Source organism: Homalodisca vitripennis, chromosome 7, assembly GCF_021130785.1.
Source record: "Homalodisca vitripennis isolate AUS2020 chromosome 7, UT_GWSS_2.1, whole genome shotgun sequence".
Taxonomy (NCBI): Eukaryota; Metazoa; Arthropoda; class Insecta; order Hemiptera; family Cicadellidae; genus Homalodisca; species Homalodisca vitripennis.
Window position 1 is genome coordinate 56,703,187 of NC_060213.1, and position 24,586 is coordinate 56,727,772.

Sequence of the window (24,586 nt, forward strand, 5' to 3'; positions counted from 1 at the left end):
ACATTCCGTAACATTACATTTTAGTTATGTTAATTTCCGTGTCATAAAATGATCATAGCACGCTAAGTTGAAACATTTTCTGTTTGAAGAGATCAATGATTCAACAGGTGCAATCTAATTATCTTGCTCCCATGTGAATTTATTGAAGCTGGTGTAAAAAAGCTGCTCACTTCAGCCAAACTATTGACTTATTTGCGTGGGCCAAAGCACGGAAGAAGAAATTTTAAAACTCCATCCACACAAGTGGTTTGAGTTTGTATTATTTAAAAGTGTAATTAATGTGATACATATTATTTACTGTGATTAGTAACATTTATGTTTAACTGTGAATGGTATCGCTATTACAACCTTCGTTATTCGCGTATTTATTTAACGCTTTCAGTGCTGGTATTTAGTACACTACTGTAACACTCCCTAGCCAGTCTTGAGGCCGAATGTTGGTACTGTAAGGGTTAACAATAACCTAATATCCAAGACTACTTACTAATTATTTGTTTCTCTCAATGCAAACAATCATCAGCAATGCGTTTCAAGCTCAAAGGAGAAGATAAGGTTTTATTTTTTGTGTGGGTCTGATTGATGTGGGGGGAGGGATTGCAGTAGAGGTTGGATTAAAGGGGGCGTAATTCAAGTTTAGCCTAGGGCGTTAAAATGTGTTATCCGGACCTTTACGGTACAGGACATAAAATTTAAAAACTCTTTGGGTTTACAATAATACGTATGAGCACCTGCAGGTGTGTTACATTAAAGCTGATATTTATTACTTTAAAGCCGCAGCTGCTTCAAAGTTTAGTTCAGAACAAAAACCAATCTTTTGTAGTACATTTTTGGTCAAGGAGAACAAAGGTTCCACCTAGAATGTTATTTTTGTTACAGAAATCGGAAGCAAGATAGAATTTTTTGGGCATGCTATATTAGGTGTACCTTAATTTAGCCAATGTTCAGATAGGCAAGTAATAGAAATTTAATTATTAACATCTTTTACTGTCATTGATAAAACTGTCTAAGACTTCCATTTTGTTTTTCAATCCTTATACAATAGAAAAAAATAGTATGTAATACTTATGTTGTTTCATGGTGGAAGAGATACATTGAACTTTTTTGAGTAATAAACTAGACCTATCAATTTTAGCATGAACCTATATGTCCCTGGTGTAGTGACCAGGTTGTCAAAGGGTAGTCAAAAGGTGGGTCAAATCAACAGTGATGTTTCCACTTCACTTAAGAAGAGTGGAGGCCTTTCAGAAACTAAATAAAAACTTAGGACTATTGAAACAAAACTGCCAGGTAGCATTCAGCGTTATTAAAAACTTACCGTTGGATAGGAAAAGTTCGATTTTTCAAATCCTCTACACCATAACAGTAGCAAATTGCATTATCAAACAAAACTCACTTAAAGTAAACTGTAACTGAGAAATAAAACTGCCATTCAGACGTCTGTTCGAGTCTTGAAGGGTTCGTGAGGGTTACTTAATTATACCACTGAATTGGATGCACTAGAGAGGAGACAGAAAACACAATGCAAAAAGAAAGTGGACATTTTTCTGTGGTAGTACCATTTACAGTGCTACAGCATTTCTGTGGTCATCGTTTGTTACTCATCAGAGGAAAGGCATATAATGCCATGTACGAAAGAAGTTTAAGCTCTCTCAACCTCTTCTGTTTATTTTTCTCTGGGTTCCCATATCCACACATTGGTAGTGCTTAGCCACTCTACAAAAATCTCTGGCACCGCCCATGATTATGTTAACACAATCAACCCTAATAGAACCTATGAGTTCCAACCAGGGTCTCCATGACCTAATTCAATGTACTGGTGTAAAATGTTGCAGAAATGAGCTTAGTGTCTTGTCAGCATAGAAGTGGCACCTGATGTATTACTTGCAGAGTACAGGTAAATAATAAAGGTTTCAATCTTGGAAATGGTGTAGTCCTTAACATTTTCCAGGTCTTCCTATAATTTTACAGTCACTTTATGTTTTGTGGTCATTTTTTCTCTGAAAATCAGAAGAGAATAGGACATAATATCTTATGATTACGCTTCTTCTGGTCTAAAAATGACATCTATTTGGTAAATTGTGTTACTAACTATTTTTTGGTGACGGCACTTTGATGTTTTAATATTTATGTTTATCATGTGACTATTGTTAAATTTTGATTGAATTCACTACCTGCTCTATCTTTGTACATACAGATGTATATGAAAATATAATACTATAATAAAATAGCTTTTTCGAAAATTTGTGCATATATGCAACACTAACTTATCCATGCACACTAAGTGCCTGTCAGCACTGGAAGGATACCAATATATTAACCTGCTTATTAAACATGTACAATGATTATTTTTTTACTCCACATACTTAAGACAATAATAACAAAATGTTCAGTATTGGGCACCCAGGAAACTTTCACTACATAGCCTATCAAAAGAAAAGCATATAGAAATAAAATGTTGGTTTTCTCCTAATCATTTAAATGAAAGTAAATGACAGCTCAACAAAAAGTACTTAGTATTTGTTTCATTGTTTGTTCAGGTAATAAAAAATATTAAGATGACATAACAAAATCATAATAAAACTTTATTTACAGATAAAAACAAAACTATTTCTCCATAAGCTCAGGCTCAGTAACAACAGTATCTCGACATTGTGCACTTTGGAGTTCCCTCCGTATCTCCGGTGTAATGGTGGCGTGCGACTTGCTGCGTAGAAGTGCTAGTAGGGCTTCCTTCTGCTCGGAGCTGATATTGTTTTTGTACCTGCCACAGAACGAATGTTGTAGAGAATAATTTAATAGCACTTTCAAGTCAAATTGCAATTACATTTTACCATAGAAGTCTATTTCTGTAATACAGAGCATGCTAAAGTTGGCGAAGTTTTCTTCTGCAGACAATTCAGAAGAAAATACCCTGTCTCTCTTTTACCAAAGAAGGAAAGACATTGAATACAAATACTTTTTCCTCAAAGAAACAAGCCCAAATATGTTCTAAACATAATTTTAAATTAAGACCAACAAATATATCACACAAAAGCAATAGCAATAAACTACAGGAGAAATCTTACCTTTGAGCAAAAGTTAGCAGCGACTGGTGCCATAGGACAGGCAACTCTCTCTTGTCTTTTTCAAACCTGCAAATCAACATATTCTAGTTTTAATATTTATGAAGTACCTAGTATAAAAGTATAGTTTTTAATGCAAGACCCTAACTTGTCAAGTATTTACGTCAATTAAACTTTAAGTTAGTTGCAAAAACTTCTGTTCTCTTGCAAACATATATTTATTTCACATCAATATCAGTTAAGAATAAATTAACCCTAAACCTGTTTAAAACTATACTTTCTCTTAAGGGTGTTATAACGATACTGGATCTAATTTCACTACACCCAAATATATCTTTCAGACACACGATTTACTTGTTTAAGAGAGTAGACATTGCAATGTTTTTAGTAACAATTGAAAAGAGAAAGTCCCTATAATAATATTCAATAGATTTTTTTAGTTGCATGTGCTATTGTTATAACTGGAAATATAACAAAGTACAGAAAATGTTTCTTGCTCCAAAGTTGCCACCAAACAGTCAAGTAGTCAATTCTGTCCATGTTGTAATTTAGCCATTGAGGAAGCAATTAACCTAGCCTCTCTAGAATTGAATGTTTGAATTGATTTTAGCAAAAATGCATGTGTGTACAAAAATATTAATACAATAAGTTTGGATACATATAAATTAGTCAATTTTTCATATAAATTAGTCAATTTTTCAGGACATTTTAGTCTACTTAGTTGCTCTACAATAGTACAATAAACTATTTACAATACATACAATGACCATTCATTTACTGTTTATAATTCATTTTGTGCCAGTCTTTAAGTATCTTTGATACCTCAATATCACTGTCCAAGTATCTGTCTAGTGCGTAAATTGTCTTGTTCCATGAGGTAGCGGAAGAACTAAAAACTCATTTAACAACTATAAACAGTTGAACACTAAACATTGAGAACACGATACATAGAATGTAAGCAGAACATTGAAGTGAAAATTGAGCATATGGCAAAATATAAACGATGACAACAAAAAAAGCTATTAGTTGTAGTTCCAGTTTGCCAACATAACGAATCGAAATGGAATGATTGCTCATAAGGCTCAAAACTGCGATCTAACGGAAAAATAAACTAATATGTGATTGTTAGCGTTTAGAAAAAGCACGAGTGTCACTCGGTCAAGATCATTCAATCACGTTCGACCGCAACGAGTGATGCTGAGGGAAGTTCCCCAATGGGTTATCAACTGCTTAAGAAATATATTATAACCACTCATGAAAACACGAAACATTTGAACTTTTTGTTTCACAACTCACTGGTTTATTAAAACACTCATTAAATTTATAATCACTTCATAATTGGTAAAGTAACAAACTTACTTAAGGAAGTGGAAGACAACGGCATCAACGACTCTGTAGGGCAGAGCGTACTTCTTGTCTAACAGGATGCGCAGGAAGATGGAGTTAGCGCCTGAGTAGTCCATTTCAGCAAGCCTGTAGAGCGTGGCAGCAGAGTGTAGCATGGGAATAGAGTTGCGGGCAACCACTGACCCAACAATTATGGCCTCTCTCAGTGTACAACCTCCGCTCTGTGTCAACAGATTAAGTCCTTTAAAAAGTTATACTTATGTCTAAAACATAAAACCCCCTGAAAGGGGTTTTAAATAATTTTATGAATTTAACTCACTATGCTTTAAATTATCTTTAACACTTTCACAACGGCTCATTTCTGGACATTTTAAATTTTCTGTTGAATTTTCCAATAATAATTACAAAAGACCGTAATCTTTTTTTAACGTATAATGAGAAATTTATGTAGGATTCGCAATTCTGCACCAAAAAGTTGATTTCAATATGTTTTTCAAAGTTTCTCTGTGTATCTCAGAGGGACCTAAAAAACTAATTTGCCTTAAAAATTAAGCAATTGTGCGTCCAATGGGATTCATGATAGTCTGAGGTATTTATTTAAGCACAGGATTGAATTTAAAAAACCAACAAGAGAGGCAAACAATAGAAACGAAATAAGGACATGCATAGCAATATGTACCCCATCTTGCGCATGAAATGCTTTACGAAAGCTTGGTATATCCTTGATCGGGTACACAACTGGAGGTGTGAAAGATCATGTGTACCCGATGGGGTACATTTTGCTGTGAACAAGTTAAATTACCCATGTCTAAATTTGAATTGAAACAGTGCTATTCACCACAGAGTAATAGTTTCTGACCTCACACAGCGGTAGGACAATGCCTTTCATGAACGCCCCAGGCTTGAAGAGAGCCTTGCGCAGGGCCTGGTAGAGGTGGTAGTTGAGTTTCTTGTACTCGACAATATCGTCCCTCACCCGTGGAAGCAGCACCAAGTTGTAGAAGCGCTGGGCCATCTTTTCCTTCAGGTTTGATGCAAATATCCGCGTGGCCATGTACATGGAGGCAGCACTCCACCTCTGTGGGTCTGGACCATAAGTCATAAATACATATGATCTTTTGATATATATCACTTAACCATCCAATATGTTAATATATTGATGACAGCGTGTTCTGTACTAATGGGGTTAAATTTAAACATATAATGGGATACAGCAAAATTCACTTGCACAACTCAATGGTTACAATAAAAAAAATTGGTTTTGTTTACAAAAGGTACTTTATATTTTTAATTACAGGAGATAATGAATTACATACAATTAAATTTATCAGGCATAATATAATCACATCAATTTTAAGCCATGAAACAAACAAGATTAGCAAAACAATATTAAAATAGCTTAATCTCTATAAAGGGGGTAAATACAGTTCTATATAAAAAAACCGCAGTTGTTACAGTAACTGAAGAGTATTTTATTGAAGCTTATATCTGGTACAAATACATATTCATTCCTTCTTTGATATATTGATGTTAAGAATTAATTATTAGAATGTTATTGTTATCAAAAGATCTGATTCCAGCGAACAATAATAAATATATATATATATACAACTGGCTTTGAACACATGCTTTTGATGTCATTACTAAAGTGTCTACCAGAATTGTGATACATACTGAACCATAAAATAGTCATCTAGAAGAAATATTTATTTGACTATAAAAAATTTGAAGTGAACAAAAGTTAAATAGTGACATCCGTGCACACAGGCAAGTAGACAAGTGGTGTGGCATTGCACAAACAAAAATGGAAACTGCAAGTTAATTGTCCATTCAGCTACCTATCTACGGTTTTTCATAAACAAAATACAACAAAAACATGTTTTAGCAATCTATAGTTTGCATACTATCCATCTAAATTGTTAATTTAAGCATCTATTTACAAGTTTTCAACCATAAAGTACGATAAAAACATGTTTCAGCGATCGATGATTTGCTTACTGCAGGTCAGCTGGCGTCTACAAATAAACATAGCAGACTCAAAACTCTAGACGAACATAAATATAAAACATACTAACTGCAAGCAAAATATTATTTACAAAACGACGATAATTCTTTAATTTAGTTACGTATGTACAGTTTTGAAAATTCAAAGTACAGCAATAACATGTCTAAGCAATCAGTAATTTGTGTACTGCCAATCAGCCGATAATTAATGACACTGCAGATCTGAGATCAGTGGACTCAAGATTCAGGATTCTGCATCGACTTTAGTGAAATGCTAGTATTAAAGAACAACAACACTAAGGATAAACATATTATTAAAATATTTTTTTCACTGATACTCGTAGTGTTGTTCCATGGTAAGGCAAGTGCATTTAACGATGATTTACTTATAGACAGTCTGTCAACACCTAAATTTTGTTACTAATCTGGTGTGATTATGTTTTAATTTTCTTTCATTATGTTCCTTGAAAAAAAAAATATATAACTGAAATATAAACTTCACAGCCTAATATTTTAATAAGTAAATTAATGACAAATTTGCTTCACATTTTTAAAACATACTAAAAAGCTAAATAATTTTCTTGTACTGAAGAATATTTATAATATGACTCAGATTCTATTAAAATTGTAATCAATTTTACTAACCCTTTTGAAGAATATGGATGTTAGCAGAAAAGGGGTAGTGACGTATTTGTATGTTTTCAAAAATAATTTGAATCAGCTGTTATCCTATTCTTATTGAACACGAACGAGGTTAGCAATGGTTTATTGTTGACTGCTAAACTTAATAGCATGCTTAGTAAAAAGCCTAATCCCGGCATGTAACTGGTAAGCATGTGCTTGCAGAGCACCAAATATACTTGACAGTATTGGTGGGCAACACTTGGGGTTGAAAAGTTTGTCTCTGTATAATAATACGAGTAATACACAGAGAATACATTAAATTATTTTCTCACTATAATAACCCCAATAATAACACATTTTTGTGATAGAAGCCTTGATAAAACTTAAGCTTAATAAAACTGATTTAGACAACTTTGCAAAAAAAAGCTGTTTACTCTAAGCTGTAATTTAATTTATATTGGAGCTTACTCCTGTATGTAGTGCTGCTGGTGATGTAGTAATATGTCATTACTCAACAAAGGCTTGAGAAATTAAAAAAAAGACATACTGATTACATTACAGTAAAATAAACTTTTAAATAAGACAATTAACTCCAATAAATCATACATAACTAAGTAACATCATTAAATTAAAAATATAGTTTACCTGTAATATACAGAAGCTGTTCCCAGTTGCGCACTTTAGGCAACAATTTGAAAGCCTTGGGTAGTTTTCCACTGCGGTATTTTGCCAACACATCTCGCACACCTTCGTACATCTTGCGTACTCTCGGGTCTACATCCTCTAACTGGAGACCTGGAAATATACAATATCTTGTTTGAAAAGTTACTATCTTTTTCATTGATGCATTGAAAATAATTAATCTATAATAATAAATGCTAACCTTTTTAGGATTAACATGTGATAAGTTGTGAATTTTTAAACCAGTGATAAGCAAAATGGTTTGCAAGAAATACCTATTATGCATATTTTGTAGTATTTCTGTTGATTCATGTATACAATGTGTTCAAAATTGTATACACACTGATGGGATCTTGGAAACTATAAGAGGTACAGTAAAGATTAAATGGACAAGTTTTGCGTATAACAAAACTAACAAATCAATGTGGTTAAGATAATATTATTGATGTGTCGTTCATTCGCTGCACACATAACACTGTTTTTGGTCCAAAATTTCCAACTGTCACAGTTCTGTGTAATAGAACGTTTTTACATGACTCTACATGAAATTTTTTATACCATTCGGATGGTTGGTAAATATGATAAAGTCAGACTAAAAATTATTGTTACTGATATTTTTGTGACTGATAAGCACAATAGCATGTTAATTTCAATATGTATAATATTTTATATAGTCTTTAAAAAATAAACATAAAATCATCATATAAAATAGTTAGACAAACTAATTAAATTTTCAATGTCACTTTGTTTACTCTAATTAATAAATAACTTAATCATTTTATGTAACAGGAATGTAAATGTAGTTTTTAAGTATCTTTTAATTTTAAAAATGTTTTCAATATGGCCGGCCCCTCCTCTATGTCTCACATATCCGACGATATTTTAATAGGATGTGTTGCTTTTCAAGTATAAATTTTGTTACCATTTTTTCCTCAACAAAATTCTAATGGCATTGTTTTGAAAACATTGAACCAGTGGACAATATTAGTTAGAGTAAAATAAGATGTGTTAACAATTAATTAGGTAGTTTAATTATTATACGATGATTTTTTTTACTTTTTATGAGAGTATAAAATATGATAAAATTTGACTAACATCATGCTATTGTGCCAATCAGTCACAAAAATATCAGTAAGCAATTTTTAATCTAACTTTGTTATATAATTTTTGTTTTTTACCAACAGCTGGTTCCAACACTATGTGCAGTGAAATATTTCATGTTTACCAACCATCCGAATAGTATATAATAATAGTGCAGTCATTGAAGCATTGTTGGTCCGAATTTTTTTACTGTGAACCGAATTGCATACAATTTTGGAATTAGGTTCATCTTACCCTTAACTTCAAAAGTGAAAATGATTTGAAACTCCGCAACCACCCTGGGGGTGGTTGCCACCCCTTCTCGGGAGTGAATTTATTTTTTTCAAAATAACCTCGGATATCGATAGAAGGCCTAATTTTAAGCAAAAACTCATCTATAACGTTTTTCGAAAAATCCAATACTTTTCAAGTTATTGGCAATTGAAAATTCGCAATTGTTTCACGTTTTTCATCGGTTTTTTGCAAATATCTCCAAAAATATATGTTTTATCGAAAATTTTATAAAGAACACAATTGTAGCAGGTAAAACAATGAACAATTTTATTTTTTATAAAGTATTATAAGTGCAATATTAAGCTAGATATTAAAAATCAAAGCCGTTTTTTTATTTTGTCTGAAATTTAATCGATGTGGTCAATGCCATCTAGCGGCGAGCAGATGCATTTTAGGCATTCTAATAAAAAAGTTTTATAGTGCTTGGAAATAAGCTTTAAAAATGAGCACTATTAAAAGTCTTTTGCACGTAAAATAAGTGAGCTGTATTGCAAATAAGAGGAGCATCTAATGTTTTTTCTTTTAAATCAATGTGTTTCATAAATGCCACTTCCACCAAATTAAAATTAATCGTGTTCCGCCTAGAATCAACTTTATTATGAAGAGTTTAATAGATTGTATCAGTTTGGCTCCTTCAGGACACATATTTTTTCAAAAAAGTCACGATTAAAAAAATTCAAATTTTTTAAAAAACCAACTTTTTTCATAATATCTCAAAAAATGACGACATATACGAATAAAAGTGTAGATATGAAAAATGTAGGTATATTTTTGACAAACAATTTGGATTTTTTTATTTTTCTTTAAAACAAAAAATTGACGGAAATTATGATTGTTTAAAGAGCGTGTGGCAGCGCAATCACAGCCTCTCTTAAGCCCTTTAACCCTTCACCGTTTGAGAAAAGGGTTTTTACTTTATATTGCAAAGAAGGATGTTGTAGCTCTCTTAATTACCTTTACAATAGTTTTTTTATATAATAGTGATAGCATGAAAATTGAAGGAGTTATGGTCAAAAAAACTTATCACATTTTTTTTCTACTTAGTAACTGAAAATTTCGGACTGTGAATATTTGGAGCAATGTGAAAGTACGCAGTATAATAGAGGCCCAAAACTATTGTTAATGTGTGTATATATACATAATATGGCTCATATATTTTGGAAACGTAGGCATGAATACATACCAACTTTCTTATATGTATATATAACACATTTGAGTGAATTTTGTATATATTTGTAAATATTTTATCCAATAAATGGCAATTTTTTACTCTAAATTAAATTATTTTTAAATAATATGTAATCATATATATTTACTGTTTTAATTTAGGGGTAGTTTTAAGGATAGAAAAGTTTAAGAATTTGATAATCATTTTCGATGAGTGTGGAATTAATATTTAATTCCTTTTCATTTTATCAAAAAAGATTTTTAACAATTTTTTTATCAAAGGGTAGTTTTCAAGGGTTGAAAGGGGGTTAAAAATTTGATAATTATTATAGAAAATATAAAATATTACTAACTCTATACTTACATCTTTTTATATCATACCAAAGTATTTTTTTGTGATTTTTTCAATTTAGGGGTTGTTTGCAAGGGTTTGTAAGATGTTCAAGGGGTTGAAAATGATTTTAATATGAGGTAATTGTGTTAGAAAAACACTTTTAAAATTTCACCACTTATTATTAAACATGTTTTCTAGCGATGCGATAAAATGGCTCAATGTCGATTTTTTCCATTAAGGGGTTGTTTACACCCTTAAAAATAGCTAATAGGCGGAGTTCAGATCATTTTCACTTTTGAAGTTAAGGGTAAGATGAGCCTAATTCCAAAATTTTCATGCAAATCGGTTTCACAGTAAAAAAATTCGGAGGTAAGACCGTATTTTTCGCTTCAATGACTGCACTATAAAACTTCCCTTCAAAAAAACTATGCATAAAAGAGGTTTTTATGAATTATTTGGTGAAAACCACAAGGAAAGTATAATATATATGGTATTTTTTTAATCAGTAAAAAATGTACTTTCTTCTGATTAAGTAAAAAAATGGGTTGTTGCATTTGCAAACAATAGCTCAAACCCTACACCTCTTGCTTGCTGGTCTTGAACAATGTTTCATTGTAAAACTAGAAAAAATTCATGCAGATGTCATGTAAAAACTTTTTATTATACTGTGAGCTGGACAGTTTGAAAATTTTTATAAAAAACAGTGTATGAGTGCAATGGGTGAACGACACAACTAATAATTTAACTTACCCACATTGATTCAACTAATAATTTAACTTACCCACATTGATTTGTTGGTTTTGTTATTACACAGAACTTTGACCGTTTAATCTTTGCTGCATCTCTTATAGTTTCCACGATCCCTTCAGTGAGCACAAAATTTAGAACACACTGTTTATTGAGATATTTAAAATATTTTGTTAGCATTTTATTAAGGATGTAATACTATTTTAGACAATACACTATTTAGATTAAACAATATGTAAATTTATACAATTTGATACACTACACTAAACTCTACATTCTCTTTGAATCAACCCTTCCTACCAAGGCTACGTTACGTTTAAACAACTCAGTTGCTCCACCATACGTTGGGATCGTGTCTAAAACATTGTAACACACCTCAACTGTGTACTATTTTTTGTAGTCGAGTGTAATCTGATGTTGAAACGATGTAAATAGTTCATTTTTTAGTTTCTTTTGTTGCTCACTATTTTGTTTTATCTCTCAAGACCAGTCAAGTCTGTGACAGCACCAGATTTCAGATGCTGTACTAAGAGGAAAGTGAACTGGAGCTAATCTCAACTTTCACATATATCAGCTGTTACAATTTAAATAAAAAATAACAAGAACTGAATGAACCATTAACAAAATATTTAAAATAGGTTACAGTGTATCTCACTGTCATGTTTCCTCTCATGAAACATAACTTAAAACTGTGAACAAAGTAACATTACATTATAACACTTTATAGCAAAGTATGGTACAATAAGAATTACAGTGTTTGTTAACTAAGAATGGCAAACTGAACGTCATATCAATTAGGGAGACAAGTGAACAAAAACAAGAGAAGATAAACAGCTGTTCCAATATCTTGGCATAGAGTCAATACAAGTTATATTCCACAAGAAATTACTTTCAAGGAGTAACATTGGACAATAAATAATTATATTTTACGAGTAAAAAACCGTATATCTGTCAAATTACAGGAAATTATGAAGTACTAGGAAAACAGGTGTTAGGTTGCTCGATTGATCTTCTTGTACACCATTGTGCAGACAATTTAGCCTGCTGGCCACAAAGGGTTAACAAAATGTATATAGTTGTTGTGTTGGTGATGTATTAATCGTTTAAACAAGTTTAAAGAATGAACTTACTTCCATTATCAGAGAACTGTGTCTGGATCTCCGTTTGTTTCTCTGTGATCTTTTCCCGTAATATGTCAGCAAGAGTAAGCTGAGGCTTGGGGTTACGGCTCATGAACATCTCCAACTCTCGCTCATCCTCTTCACTGATTTTCTATTGAATAAATCAACTTAGTTAATGTTAAACATATACATATTGTTTTCAAAACCTGCCATATCACATGATCCTACTCAATTTAGTCAATGTCATCAACATTCTCTTCTGTAGTTCCCTAAAAAAGACTATAGAAATGTAAATGATGAGAGTCTACAGCTTGTGAGGTGAGTCTTGAATATTTGAATTGCTGACTGTTAAATATACTTCATTTATGAGTACTCTCAAGTTAAAATAATTAGATTCTTTTAACACTTAATTATTGCACACATAAAGTAACGTTGACATTCATCAATGAATTATCAATAGATTACTTGCTAATATAACTCAACCATATTAGGCTGTAGAAAAATGGTTGTTACGGCAAAAAATCAAATGGTTTTCAATAGTATTATTAATTTTAGAACCATTGAACCAATCTAATAGTTTTTAGAAAAAGTAACTTTATTGCATTGTGTATTTAAGCGTTAACTGACCATAATAAAAATGAAGGTATAGGTAATAAATAAACAGAAAGTCTACAAGATTTTATATTTACAAATTGTAAGATCTTTTGGATTTTTCATCTAAAAATTTTGTTGACTGCCATTTTAAAAATCAAATGTTTTATAATTACGGTTAGATTCATATTAATTAACACAAGATACTCAACAAAATGACATGCTACGAGGGGTATCCAAAAAGTAAGTTTCTCTGTTCTGTAAAAAGACGCGTACGTAACACAGCGTGCAGCTGTGGGCGGGGATATGTAGCGCGGTTCGGTTGGCAACAGGTGCGCCGGTCACTGGCCCATTGTCACGCTTCTCAGTCAGTTGCTGCCCAAACATCATGGAGACTCCACTGCGTTCTGCCGCCAGTTGCGAAGTCCGTAGTGTTATTCGTTTCTTGACCGCCATAAACGAAACTGCCGTTGAAATTCATCGTCAGTTGTGTCAAGTGTATGGTAAACATGTTATGTCCGTTCAGATGGTCCCTCGTTGGCGTGCAATGTTTTTGGAAGGAAGAGAAAATGTTCATGACGATGAGCGTAGTGGCCGACCGGCCAATTCTCGGCAACCTGACGTCATTAATGCTGTACGAGCAGTTATTGACAATGATAAGCGAGTGACTCTCGATGAAATTATGGATAAACTGCCGTCAAGTGTTGAAGTTAGCCGGTCATCTGTGCACAATATCATGACAGAAGATCTTCAGCTTGCAAAAGTGTGTGCAAGATGGGTGCCTCGCTTATTGAGCAATGCCCATAAACAACAACGAATGGCTGCTGCCCAGTCTTTCTTGCGATTGTTTGACGATGAAGATGAAAACCTTTTCAGTAGAATAGTCACTGGTGATGAAACATGGATTCACCACTCAACTCCAGAGACCAAACGCCAGAGTATGGTGTGGCAAAAAAAAGGAGAGGCAACTCCTCAAAAAGCCAAAGTTTTTGAGTCGGCAGGAAAGATAATGGCTACAGTTTTTTGGGACTGCCGTGGAGTGTTATTGATTGACTATCTTCCTCGTGGCGAAACCATAAATGCAGAAAGGTATTGTGAAGTTCTCACCAGACTTCGGCGGGCAATACAGAATAAACGGCGCGGACTTTTGTCGCGCACGGTTCTGCTTATTCAAGATAACGCCCGACCACACGCTGCTCGTGCAACAATGGAACTTTTGAGGAAATTTAAGTGGGATGTTTTTGGTCATCCTCCATACTCACCAGATCTTGCGCCTAGCGATTTTCATCTGTTTCCGGAGCTGAAAAGACACCTTGGCGGTCGGCGATTTGCCAACAGCGATGACCTTCAAAATGAGGTGGATACTTGGCTTAAAAATTTGGCGGGTGAATTTTGTGATGCTGGAATAAAAAAACTACTTCCTAGATACCAAGAGTGCTTAGAAAGGGATGGTAACTATGTAGAAAAATAAGGTATGATGTAAAAAGTTGAATAAATGTGTTTCAGTTATTTTTTGAGTCTTTTTAACTTTTTCATAATTAATGGAAACTTACTTTTTGGATAACCCTCGTATATCACTTAAAACGTTCTTCAAATAATAATAGATTCAGTTTTATTTTGAGAACATTTAATTGAAACCATAATTATTAAGAATTAACAGATGAAATTTAATATATAAATCAAATGTATGAATATCTTTAAAAAACAATCGTTTTACATTAAAAACTTCTTGTAAAGAATACAAATGTTTATTCAATTTTCAATTATATTTATAACTTATAAGATTGTAACTGGCACAAACCATATCTGCAAGAAAATGTCATTTAAAACACGAAAATCAAAATGGAATTCCTAATATGACTTGCAGAACTCCATGGTAGGATAGGAATGATGGGGTTTAGAGATTTATTATATAAAGTACGTGCTTTATTTTAGCATTAAAGACTTTTAAAATGTTTTGGTTGAAGTAAGTGTTACAAGTGATTTTAATCTATAAGAACATTAAAAGTAACTTACTTATATGTTATGTTTCATGACTTAATGTTTTGTCATATCACAGGGACTTAAAAATTATATACTAGTTTTAGTGTTATATTATCAATAGAATATCAATCATTTTAGGGAAATATTGTGGGGGGATTTATGGTTTGTTTGGTAAGTACTTCCGTGTTCATACACACTTGATGATGACATAGTAAATAAAACGGTCACAAATTCAATTTGACCATAGTTAAAAATAACTAATCTTGGAACAAATACTACTACATAACTTTTAATATAATAAAGTTATATAAATAACATATAAGATAATATCTAATAAATTGAAAATTCATGGTGGGCATATTAATTATCATTAAGTTTAAGTGAATATATTTTTACTTACAGGATTTCCATAATCATTTGTGTCCTCTTCAACGTCAGAAGCCTCTGAATGTTCCTGATCATCTCCAAGACTAACATGTCGCCGATGCTCCGCACCTGCATCTCCTGTACCCACTTCATCCTCAAGCTCTTGCTGTTGTCTTCTGGCTTGGATTAGGATTCGTTGAGTTAACTTTGAATCTACAAACTAACAAAACAAATACAAATATGGTGAGTAAAAATCTTTTTTTGGAATATACTAATGCCATAGTGACAAAACTTGTATTTAGGATTTAGTGATCACACTGAAACTAAAAGAATTCAGTATATTATTGAGTATTTTAATTATAATTGATTACTAGCTATTACCCGCGGCTTCACAAGCAATTTTCAAAATCGAAGTTCTTATACGTATAAGACTGTCTTAGATGTCTTGCGAACCACAAAAAAATTATAAAAAAACATGTTACATGTACATGTATTTTATTAAAAAGCGGTCTAACACTCAAGTATTAACTTCAAACAGAAATTTATTTTAAAGACAAATATACATCATGATAGCGCCTTCAAATAGTGTTTGGCTATTTCATTTACGTAAGTGTCCCGTAATTGCTGTTTATAATTTGCAGACCCTTTTATGTTTTGCCGAGCCGCCAGTTGGCAAGTTACATCAATATCATAGCATATAAGCCTTCTCCATTGAAAAATACATATACATACAAATTTTTTAAAGATCGGTCAAATATTTTTTGAGTCTATCAATGTCATATATACTAAAATCCTCATTATATGTATAGATAAGTTAAATAAAAACAAAGTTTATCGTACTTATTATATTTTATAAAAGCTAAAATGTATATATGTAGAAAGATTAAATAAAACAAAAATTGTTGATTCTCTTCCAACTTGTCTTTTTTTTAATCCAATACAATAAAATTGGTTTCAATGAAAATGTTTGCTTTGATTCTTTATTACATCTTTAAACGTTGCAAGGTGGTAGCAAGATATGTTTAGGTGAATTTACAATATTTCTTTGCTCTCTCTCAAACAGTTTCTCCTAGCATGTAGTGATGGCATAAGGCATTATTCGTGTCAGCCTGATACGAATTATTCTCAAGGGGTTTAAATAATCAAAACCATGATTTATTTGAGACAAAATCCCCAACCTTGCATTATCTTTAGTTTACATGTCAAAAGATGGTATGACGGCTTACATCACCAAATACCAATATGAGGTTAACTTACAGCCACAGCAAGACCACGTGGCACACATAGATGAACAACAAATATTGCTTTGAGTTAAAATAATCTTTCTACACTTTTGTTATTTGTTATCTTCATTTCTTAGACCTTATCGCTTTTGTTTAAGACAACAAATGCAATAAGATCATAAATAAACGTCAAAATAATTTTCCACTACTGCAGTAAATTTTATATTTACCCTACGATTTTGTAAAATTTGCTAATCTATGTGATTGTTCTGCAAATCTATGTTTGAATCTAGTGTGTGATTGTGTGAACTACAGAGTGGAGAATCGTGTGTACAATTTGATGAAGACTGAAATCTCAAAGACATAATGACAATATTGTTAAAATTCTCAAACTTACAAAAATTCTTTATAACATTGTAACCAAGGGAGCAGACTGTACATAGTCTTGATAACATTTTATGCCAGATGAATATTCTGATTCTGTTGCCCTCCATGGCACTACAGAGTAGGAGATGAGCAAATTCAGTAAGCAGCAATAGATCAATTTTAGGAGTAACAGATTTTTAATCATTTTCTGGTTATACGCATAATTGTGCCTCGAGCAATGAGTCACCTGACGATTAAGCGATACCACTCAATCTATTTTATATTGCAGCCTGCTTTGTTCTACCAGCAGGTTTTAAAACCTCTAACCATTTATTCTAGATTTTGATTGGAATTTATTCCAGGTTTTACTTGGTAAGTGCTGTATAAATTAGTGGAGGAAACATAAAATCTTTATTACCATGCTTCAATTATAGTAAACATAACTTCTACTAATCTTTTTTTGTAAAAATCTTTTTGTATTGTGTTACCACCACACTGTATTTATTGAAACCATTTGTAACCAGATACATAAATTAGTTGGGATCACCCACTTTAATAGATTTACCAACTTTTTTTAGTTTATTGTGGTTGATAAAGAGACAGCTCCTTCTCCTAGACTGCATGATAGTGAAAAAGATTATTCATATTTCTTTACGAATTTAATACTTGAGGACTATGGGCCAATCCGTTAGCTTTAGGAATTTACTCTTCTGGACCAACCAGTCGGCCTCAATGTTTGTATGTCATTAAGGTCAAGAATCTGCCCATTTTGGTGTCTGTAATTTGGACCTTGAATTTATACAATTTTTCTTTAATAAAAGTCTATGTCTTTATGTTGTATTAAACCCAACTTAATTCAATGCAATATAAATTACTATAACTTCCAAGACTTCCGTATTTAATTAAAATACAAACGTTCCTATATACTACCACCCTGCCATTCAGCTGATAACAGCTATTGATAAAAACTTGCAAACACTTTAGCTGTTTCTCATTGCCAATGTCTTTGTTGTTGCTTGAGATTTCTAATGTGTGAACATTAAGAACTAACAGTGAGCTGTAATGTATTTTATATAATATGATTGATATAGAAAATAGTGGATTAATAGCTCAGGTGGATAGAGAGCTAAACATTGATAGTGATTTATATCTATCTATATTTTATTGATAAATATTCCAATGATTTATATTATGATGATACTAGAAATGGTCTTTTGACCCATTAATATTTAAAAAGAGATTTTCTAAAGGAAGTAACGTACCCAGGAAATGAGCAATTACTCCAGATTATGATTTTTCTGACAGTAACAATTCAGTCTTGCTCCGATCTCTAAGATATTAGCTCAAAGCCAAACACACTACTTACATAATAAGCATCTTAGTTTTAACCTATAATTCGATAAAACTTTGGTGGGTACTTTGGGATTATACCGACCACACCAGTATGAAGAACACAAAAATATAAATTTATAGAAACAAACATGATAGAACGAAAAAACAACTCTTTAATTACAAAATTACAAGCATTTCCAGGTATTGTGATCGGTATTGTTGTCGCTGTTATCTTATCTTTCTCAAGAATCCCAATTACGGCAGGCCGCGCGGCATCACATGATTATTTAAGTTTTTTGCACGGTACATAATTGCCTTTCCATTACAATTCAATTTATATTTCTGATCAGCCCCTCTAGAATTTGATATTTTACTGATAGGTACTATCTTGAGGGATGTTTTTCTTTTCAATGACATCAGCGCGGGGCAGCACCGAAGGCTGATGGCCGAAGGCACTCGCATTTTGGGTGGCGGAGTGTAATCAAGAATAAAAACAAGTTTTTAGTGTTTTTTTTTTTTTTGGTAATGTTTGTTTTTGTTGAATTTTTGTGTTTGGAGAAATGTAAGGGTAAAACACGGAAGTACAACAAAGCGACGCACCAGCTGAACGGGCGGCGAGACTCTGCAATCACGTTATCAACTAGACCGCTCGACTTTGACCTCTGTCTCAGGATGGGGAGGAGTTTGCGATAAGACAATTCCTGTTTTATATTGACGAAATATTGTTCTACGCTAATCTAGTAATCAGTAGAAGCAAAATTTCAAATAACGATTCATGTCTGGGTGTGGTTGGTATAATCCTAAAGTACCAAACTTTGTACTTTTATTTACTATAAGATTATATATGGCCTAAATAGAATAACATAGTTTTCTACCGATGTTAGATATTTGATGTTTTAAAAAATGTTATGAAAAATATTACTATTTACTAATAGCTCTGCTTTTGAAACAGTCTTTGGCTGCAGTTAAACAAGCGACCACTATCACAATCGAATCAATGATATTCATGATTATCGAATCATCGACATTCATGACTATCTAAAACTACTGAAAACAAAATGTCAAAACAAATTACGTTATAGGTATTTCAAACAACAATATAGTCTAGTTCTGTTTGTTTTATATAATAACAATTAATATATTAATGATAAATAAAAAACGATTTGGGCTATGCATATTTATAACAAGTTACAAACAAAACAATGTGACATTTCATTTACTTCTTACTATTTTCAAGGATAATCATGTTTGACACTTCGTAACACAAAGACCACATGTGCATTGCCATTGTACTTGCAGTCATGACTCATATACCAAACATATGATTTTACTTTGAATTAGTTGGGAACAATAATGTTGAACTGAATTACGTCATAGGCTGTTAAGGTTGTACTATAATGAAGCTATATTGTTATATGTAGAAGAAAAATGTACTTATTTAAGATTAGACCTATATAAAATAATTAAACTTCTATACACTATGTTTCAGCAATGTAGAACTTGATTACTTTATAGAATATGTTATATAGACTATATATATATATATAGTCTCTTAGAGCAGTTTCAAAAGAAAACCACAATTTTTTCGTACAATATTTTGTTGTAATTAACAACTTTTTCAAGTACACTTTAAAATATACACAGAATAAAATAAACAAACAAAAGAAGAAACACCTGATAATAAACATTCTAAATGTAAATACAAGTTTGACATTTAAACAAGTTTTGATTAGTTGTTAATTTAGCAATAATAACATAATATAATATAATATAATTTTGAATTTAGGTAAATTTGTATATCACAATCTAACTATTCAAGTGAAAAACAATAATTTAGCGAATGTTAAGTCCATAATATGGTTGTTTCGATTTTAATATAAGTTGGTGTGCCAATTCATTATTCCTTAAATTTAAATCATTTCGAGAGCTGTTTTCACAAGGAGTAATTTTGCTTATAGCTTTGAGTTTGTAACAATCCTCAAAGCTTTTGTTATGGTGAATAGCGTGTAAGGCTACTGGTTTTTTGTCGTCTTTGTGATTGATAGAAAAACGGTGACCGGTCATTCTTACCCGCAAAGAATTTAAGGTTTGCCCAATGTAGTCCTTGGGACAAAACCTACAGGTTAGCTGGTAAATTGAATTGTTGGAGGTACAGTCCAATTTACCAGCTATTGGATCGAGAATCCTGATTACGGCAGGCCGCGCGGCATCACATGATTATTTAAGTTTTTTGCACGGTACATAATTGCCTTTCCATTACAATTCAATTTATATTTTTGATCAGCGCCTCTAGAATTTTATATTTTACTGATAGGTGCTATCTCGAGGGATGTTTTTCTGTCGTTGACATCAGCACCAAAGGTGCTGCCGAAGCCCGCGCTGATGGCCGGAGGCACTCACATTTTGGGTGGCGGAGTGTGATCAAGAATAAAAACAAGTTTTGTGTGTTTTTTCAATAAAGAGTTTAGTTTTTGTTTGGTAATGTTTGTTTTTGTTGAATGTTTGTGTTTAGAGAAATGTAGGAGACTCTGCAATCACGTTATCTACTAGACCGCTCGACTTTGACCTCTGCTGAGGATGGGGAGGGGTTTGCGATAAGACAATTCCTGTTTTATATTGACGAAATATTGTTCTACGCTAATCTAGTAATCAGTAGAAGCAAAATGTCAAATAACGATTCATGTCTGGGTGTGGGTGTGGTCGGTATAATCCCAAAGTACTCTAGAAGGGTAGGGTACGATAAGCGGACCCGATTTTTTTTTATTGAAGAATGTAGTCATCGATACCTAATATTCGCATCTCAAATCCTTGACCTATCAATCGATATAAAAGTATATCTATAGTCCTCAATAACAATCATGTTTTAAATTCAAATATGAATTGGTATCAATTTACATTAACGTGACCATGGAAAGGTATGTTCATTTTTTTTCCTGAAAACTATAATTTTTCCTGAAAACAATATTGAAGAAAAAATTTGTCAGCAACGAAAATCAAAGGAGCTACGATTTTTTTAAATCCTCTGAAAACTCCGTTTTTGACAGTTTCCTATAACTCCACGTCAGCTCAAACTCAGTATACCCAGATTTTAAAAACCGATTATCATACCAACAACGAGAAATTATCATACTTTCATATAAAATAATCGTACCAAACACATTTAATGAAAAAGTATGTTATGTTCGTATAATAAATTATGTTATAATTAACTTTTGGTTTGTTACTTGTATAAATTTGTCAAAAATCTTTCATGGTACGATAATAACTGCCCATCGTGTATCTTACCAGCGCATAAAATCAATGAAATTATCATACCTTTACGATAATTATCGTACCTCTGGCAACACTATCCATATTTGACAGTTTGGTATTACTTGGTCAAATAAAGAAGGGACGCCATTTTGAACTACCGTTGTTCCTCCACGTCTATTCTTAACCTCCTAGTTCAGTAGTGGTAATGGCACACCTTTGTATTAGATGTTCGACGGTATCTCACGTGGAAGCAATTCGTAAAGACGAGTCTGACTAATACGTTAATCAGTCAACGATGCCTGCCTGCTGCGCACTGCTTGCTCTTTTAGAAAACAAATTAACTCGAGCTCACAAAAGTCGAATCCCAGATCACGTGATGCCCCTGCTCCTTAACACAATAACGTCCGAAAGGCATCAATATAATACAATAATATACTTTCCCCCCAGTTCATATGCACCTGTGATAATAATACTTGGCTATAAATGCCCAACCCATGAAAAAAAGTCCATTTTCCATGGTCACGCTAATGTAAATAAATACCTATGAATTTAATATTTACAGTGATCAAACAAATTATTATAACAAAAATTAGGAAAACTGAAGACGACCATATTTTCTCCTCTCACAGTTATAGTTGTTACTTTCCCACAAATTTCACATAATGGGGTTTTCTGTACGAGTCCAACATGTCACAAAAACAATATATTTTATTTATGTCTTATCATCTTTCAAAGCAATGTTGTGTAATTTTCTAAAATTGACTGCCATTTTTAATAATCAAAATTACTTATGTAAAATTGAAATATTACCCTACATGTATTATTTTAAAGTGTTTACAGCTGTATAGACTATTTACTTATGTTAATAGTTCAAAATAATTAGTATAATCAGTATCGATTGATTATATCGATGGTTATGATTAAGTAATATCGTTTGCCAATTTCAATATAAAAAAACCGGGTCCGCTTATCGTACCCTACCCTTCTAGAATTGACTGCCATTTTTAATAATCAGAATTACTTATGTAGAATTGAAATATTATCCTAAGTGTATTATTTTAGAGTGTTTACAGCTGTTGATATAGATTATTATTAAGTTAATAGTTCAAAATAATTAATCAGTATCGATTGATTATATCGATGGTTATGATTAAGTAATATCGTTGGCCAATTTCGATATAAAAAACTGGGTCCACTTATCGTACTCTACCCTTCCTTTTCATGGGGAAACAATAATAGGTACCGTCTAAAATTAATGCCAGAATTTTAGTGCTCAAAGGGTTAATATGTTATAAAATATGTCATAAGGTTAAGCCTATGATGGTTAGGCTAGGTATAATATGTACAGATTTTGTTCCAAATACATTTGTCAAACTAAAAGAGTGTGATTTAAGGCTCATCAGCAGATTTGTTAAATTCATACAGCCCTGCAGTGTCACAAACATATAATTCAATTAGATCTTGCTTGTGCTCACTCTATTTCAGACACATACAGTGTCACTCTCAGAAAGTCAACCAAGTGTGTGACACTAGGCCCACTCAATGAGATTCTGTAAAGATCAAACAAAACTGGTTTTAATTTTTTTAATAGAAGCAAAATGATTAAAAACTATTTAAGACATATTATCTGTCTGCATAACGTTTGTCGTTTTACTAATACAAATGATAACCCTATTAAAGAGTAAAAATAATTTCATTCTTATTAGGTTATACTCACTGTGTCGTCCTCATCCTGTCTTGATCTCTCCTTTACACGGTTTTTGCTTTTAACAAATTTATCGTCTTCAATTTGCTTGTCAAGAGCAATATTTTTTACTGGCCTAGGTCCTTTAATCTTTTTAACTTTTCCCATGATAGATCAATTGTCACTTACTACTTTTTTCTAATCATAGAAATTAAGAGGCACTATAACAACTTTGTTTGCATAAACGAGCAGAAGTAAAGCACATCAGTTTGTTACTGCCGGAAGAGAGCATGCTTCTGCACTGCATGCAGGTTGGCCAAAGCAGTAGCTAAATTTACCCAATGCTGAGTGTTATATATGAAACATCTAAAACAACTTTACTTGTCTTACTAGTTAGCTACTGTGTGTGGGGGAGGGCGCATGTGTTTGTAAGTTTTAGGTTATTAAAAATAAATCAAGGATACTTTTCAGATGTTTGATCGAAAATATAACACAACTCTACAAAAAACAACTAGAGAATAGATGCCGCATTTATTTATTTATTTCCTTTCAACGGTCAAAAACCAATTTACATTTATTAACTTATGATAGATGATTAAATCATACTTAAAGAAAAGGGCCAAACCAAACATGCAACTGGACTCTAAATCAGATCTAGGTATAATTAACGTATAATTAATTCATTTAACCATAAACAGAGATGTAACAACTAAATGATAAACATGTTCTGGTTCAATCCGCTTCGAAAAGCTGGAAACTCAAGTTCAATTTTGAAATGTTTCGGCTTTGCTGTGGAGGACCATCTCCAATCTACAAAATGTTTAACAATGCAATTTATCGACTTAGTTTAAACAACCTTGATAATAGTCATGCAATGGCCTATACATTAAATAAATTCCATGAGACAGTTTGTTCTTAAGAACGTATTTACTATATTTTAAATTTTTCATTGTCTTTATCATTAATTCTAATCTTAAAATATATTAATGATGTAAGGTTACATTCCAGTAAGGATGTGTTTTACTACCCTACCATCTGTAACGAAGATGGACCACATCGATTTAACCACATGGGGCTTGAAGCAAAGTCGGTCATATAGGATTTACTATCCAGTTAGAATTATAACAGCTGGAGTGATATATTTTTATCTCACGCGCTTTATTAACACTGAACTTAGATAGCCCTAATATTTGATACAATATTGATATTGTTCAGTCTTTTACTCAGATAAACATTCTTGTAAGAACGTTTTATTATTTAGGTTTCAGTTCAATACTGATACAATCGCTGTACAGAATGTGATTAGGTACTCTTCCATGATTTCTTTT

At 32.3% G+C, this 24,586-nt stretch overlaps 1 protein-coding gene across 1 annotated transcript; it reads right to left on the reverse strand.

Annotated features, from left to right (window-relative positions):
- Positions 1 to 2,561: 2,561 nt before the first annotated feature.
- On the reverse strand, positions 2,562 to 23,547 carry LOC124365831 (bystin). Its single transcript, XM_046821882.1, has 8 exons — positions 23,292 to 23,547; positions 15,436 to 15,621; positions 12,471 to 12,612; positions 7,683 to 7,832; positions 5,269 to 5,495; positions 4,422 to 4,630; positions 3,066 to 3,131; positions 2,562 to 2,761 (listed from the first exon to the last, which is right to left on the reverse strand). The coding sequence occupies exons 1-8, from the start codon at positions 23,424 to 23,426 to the stop codon at positions 2,605 to 2,607; spliced, it is 1,272 nt and encodes a 423-aa protein (XP_046677838.1). The 5' UTR covers positions 23,427 to 23,547; the 3' UTR covers positions 2,562 to 2,604.
- Positions 23,548 to 24,586: the final 1,039 nt, after the last annotated feature.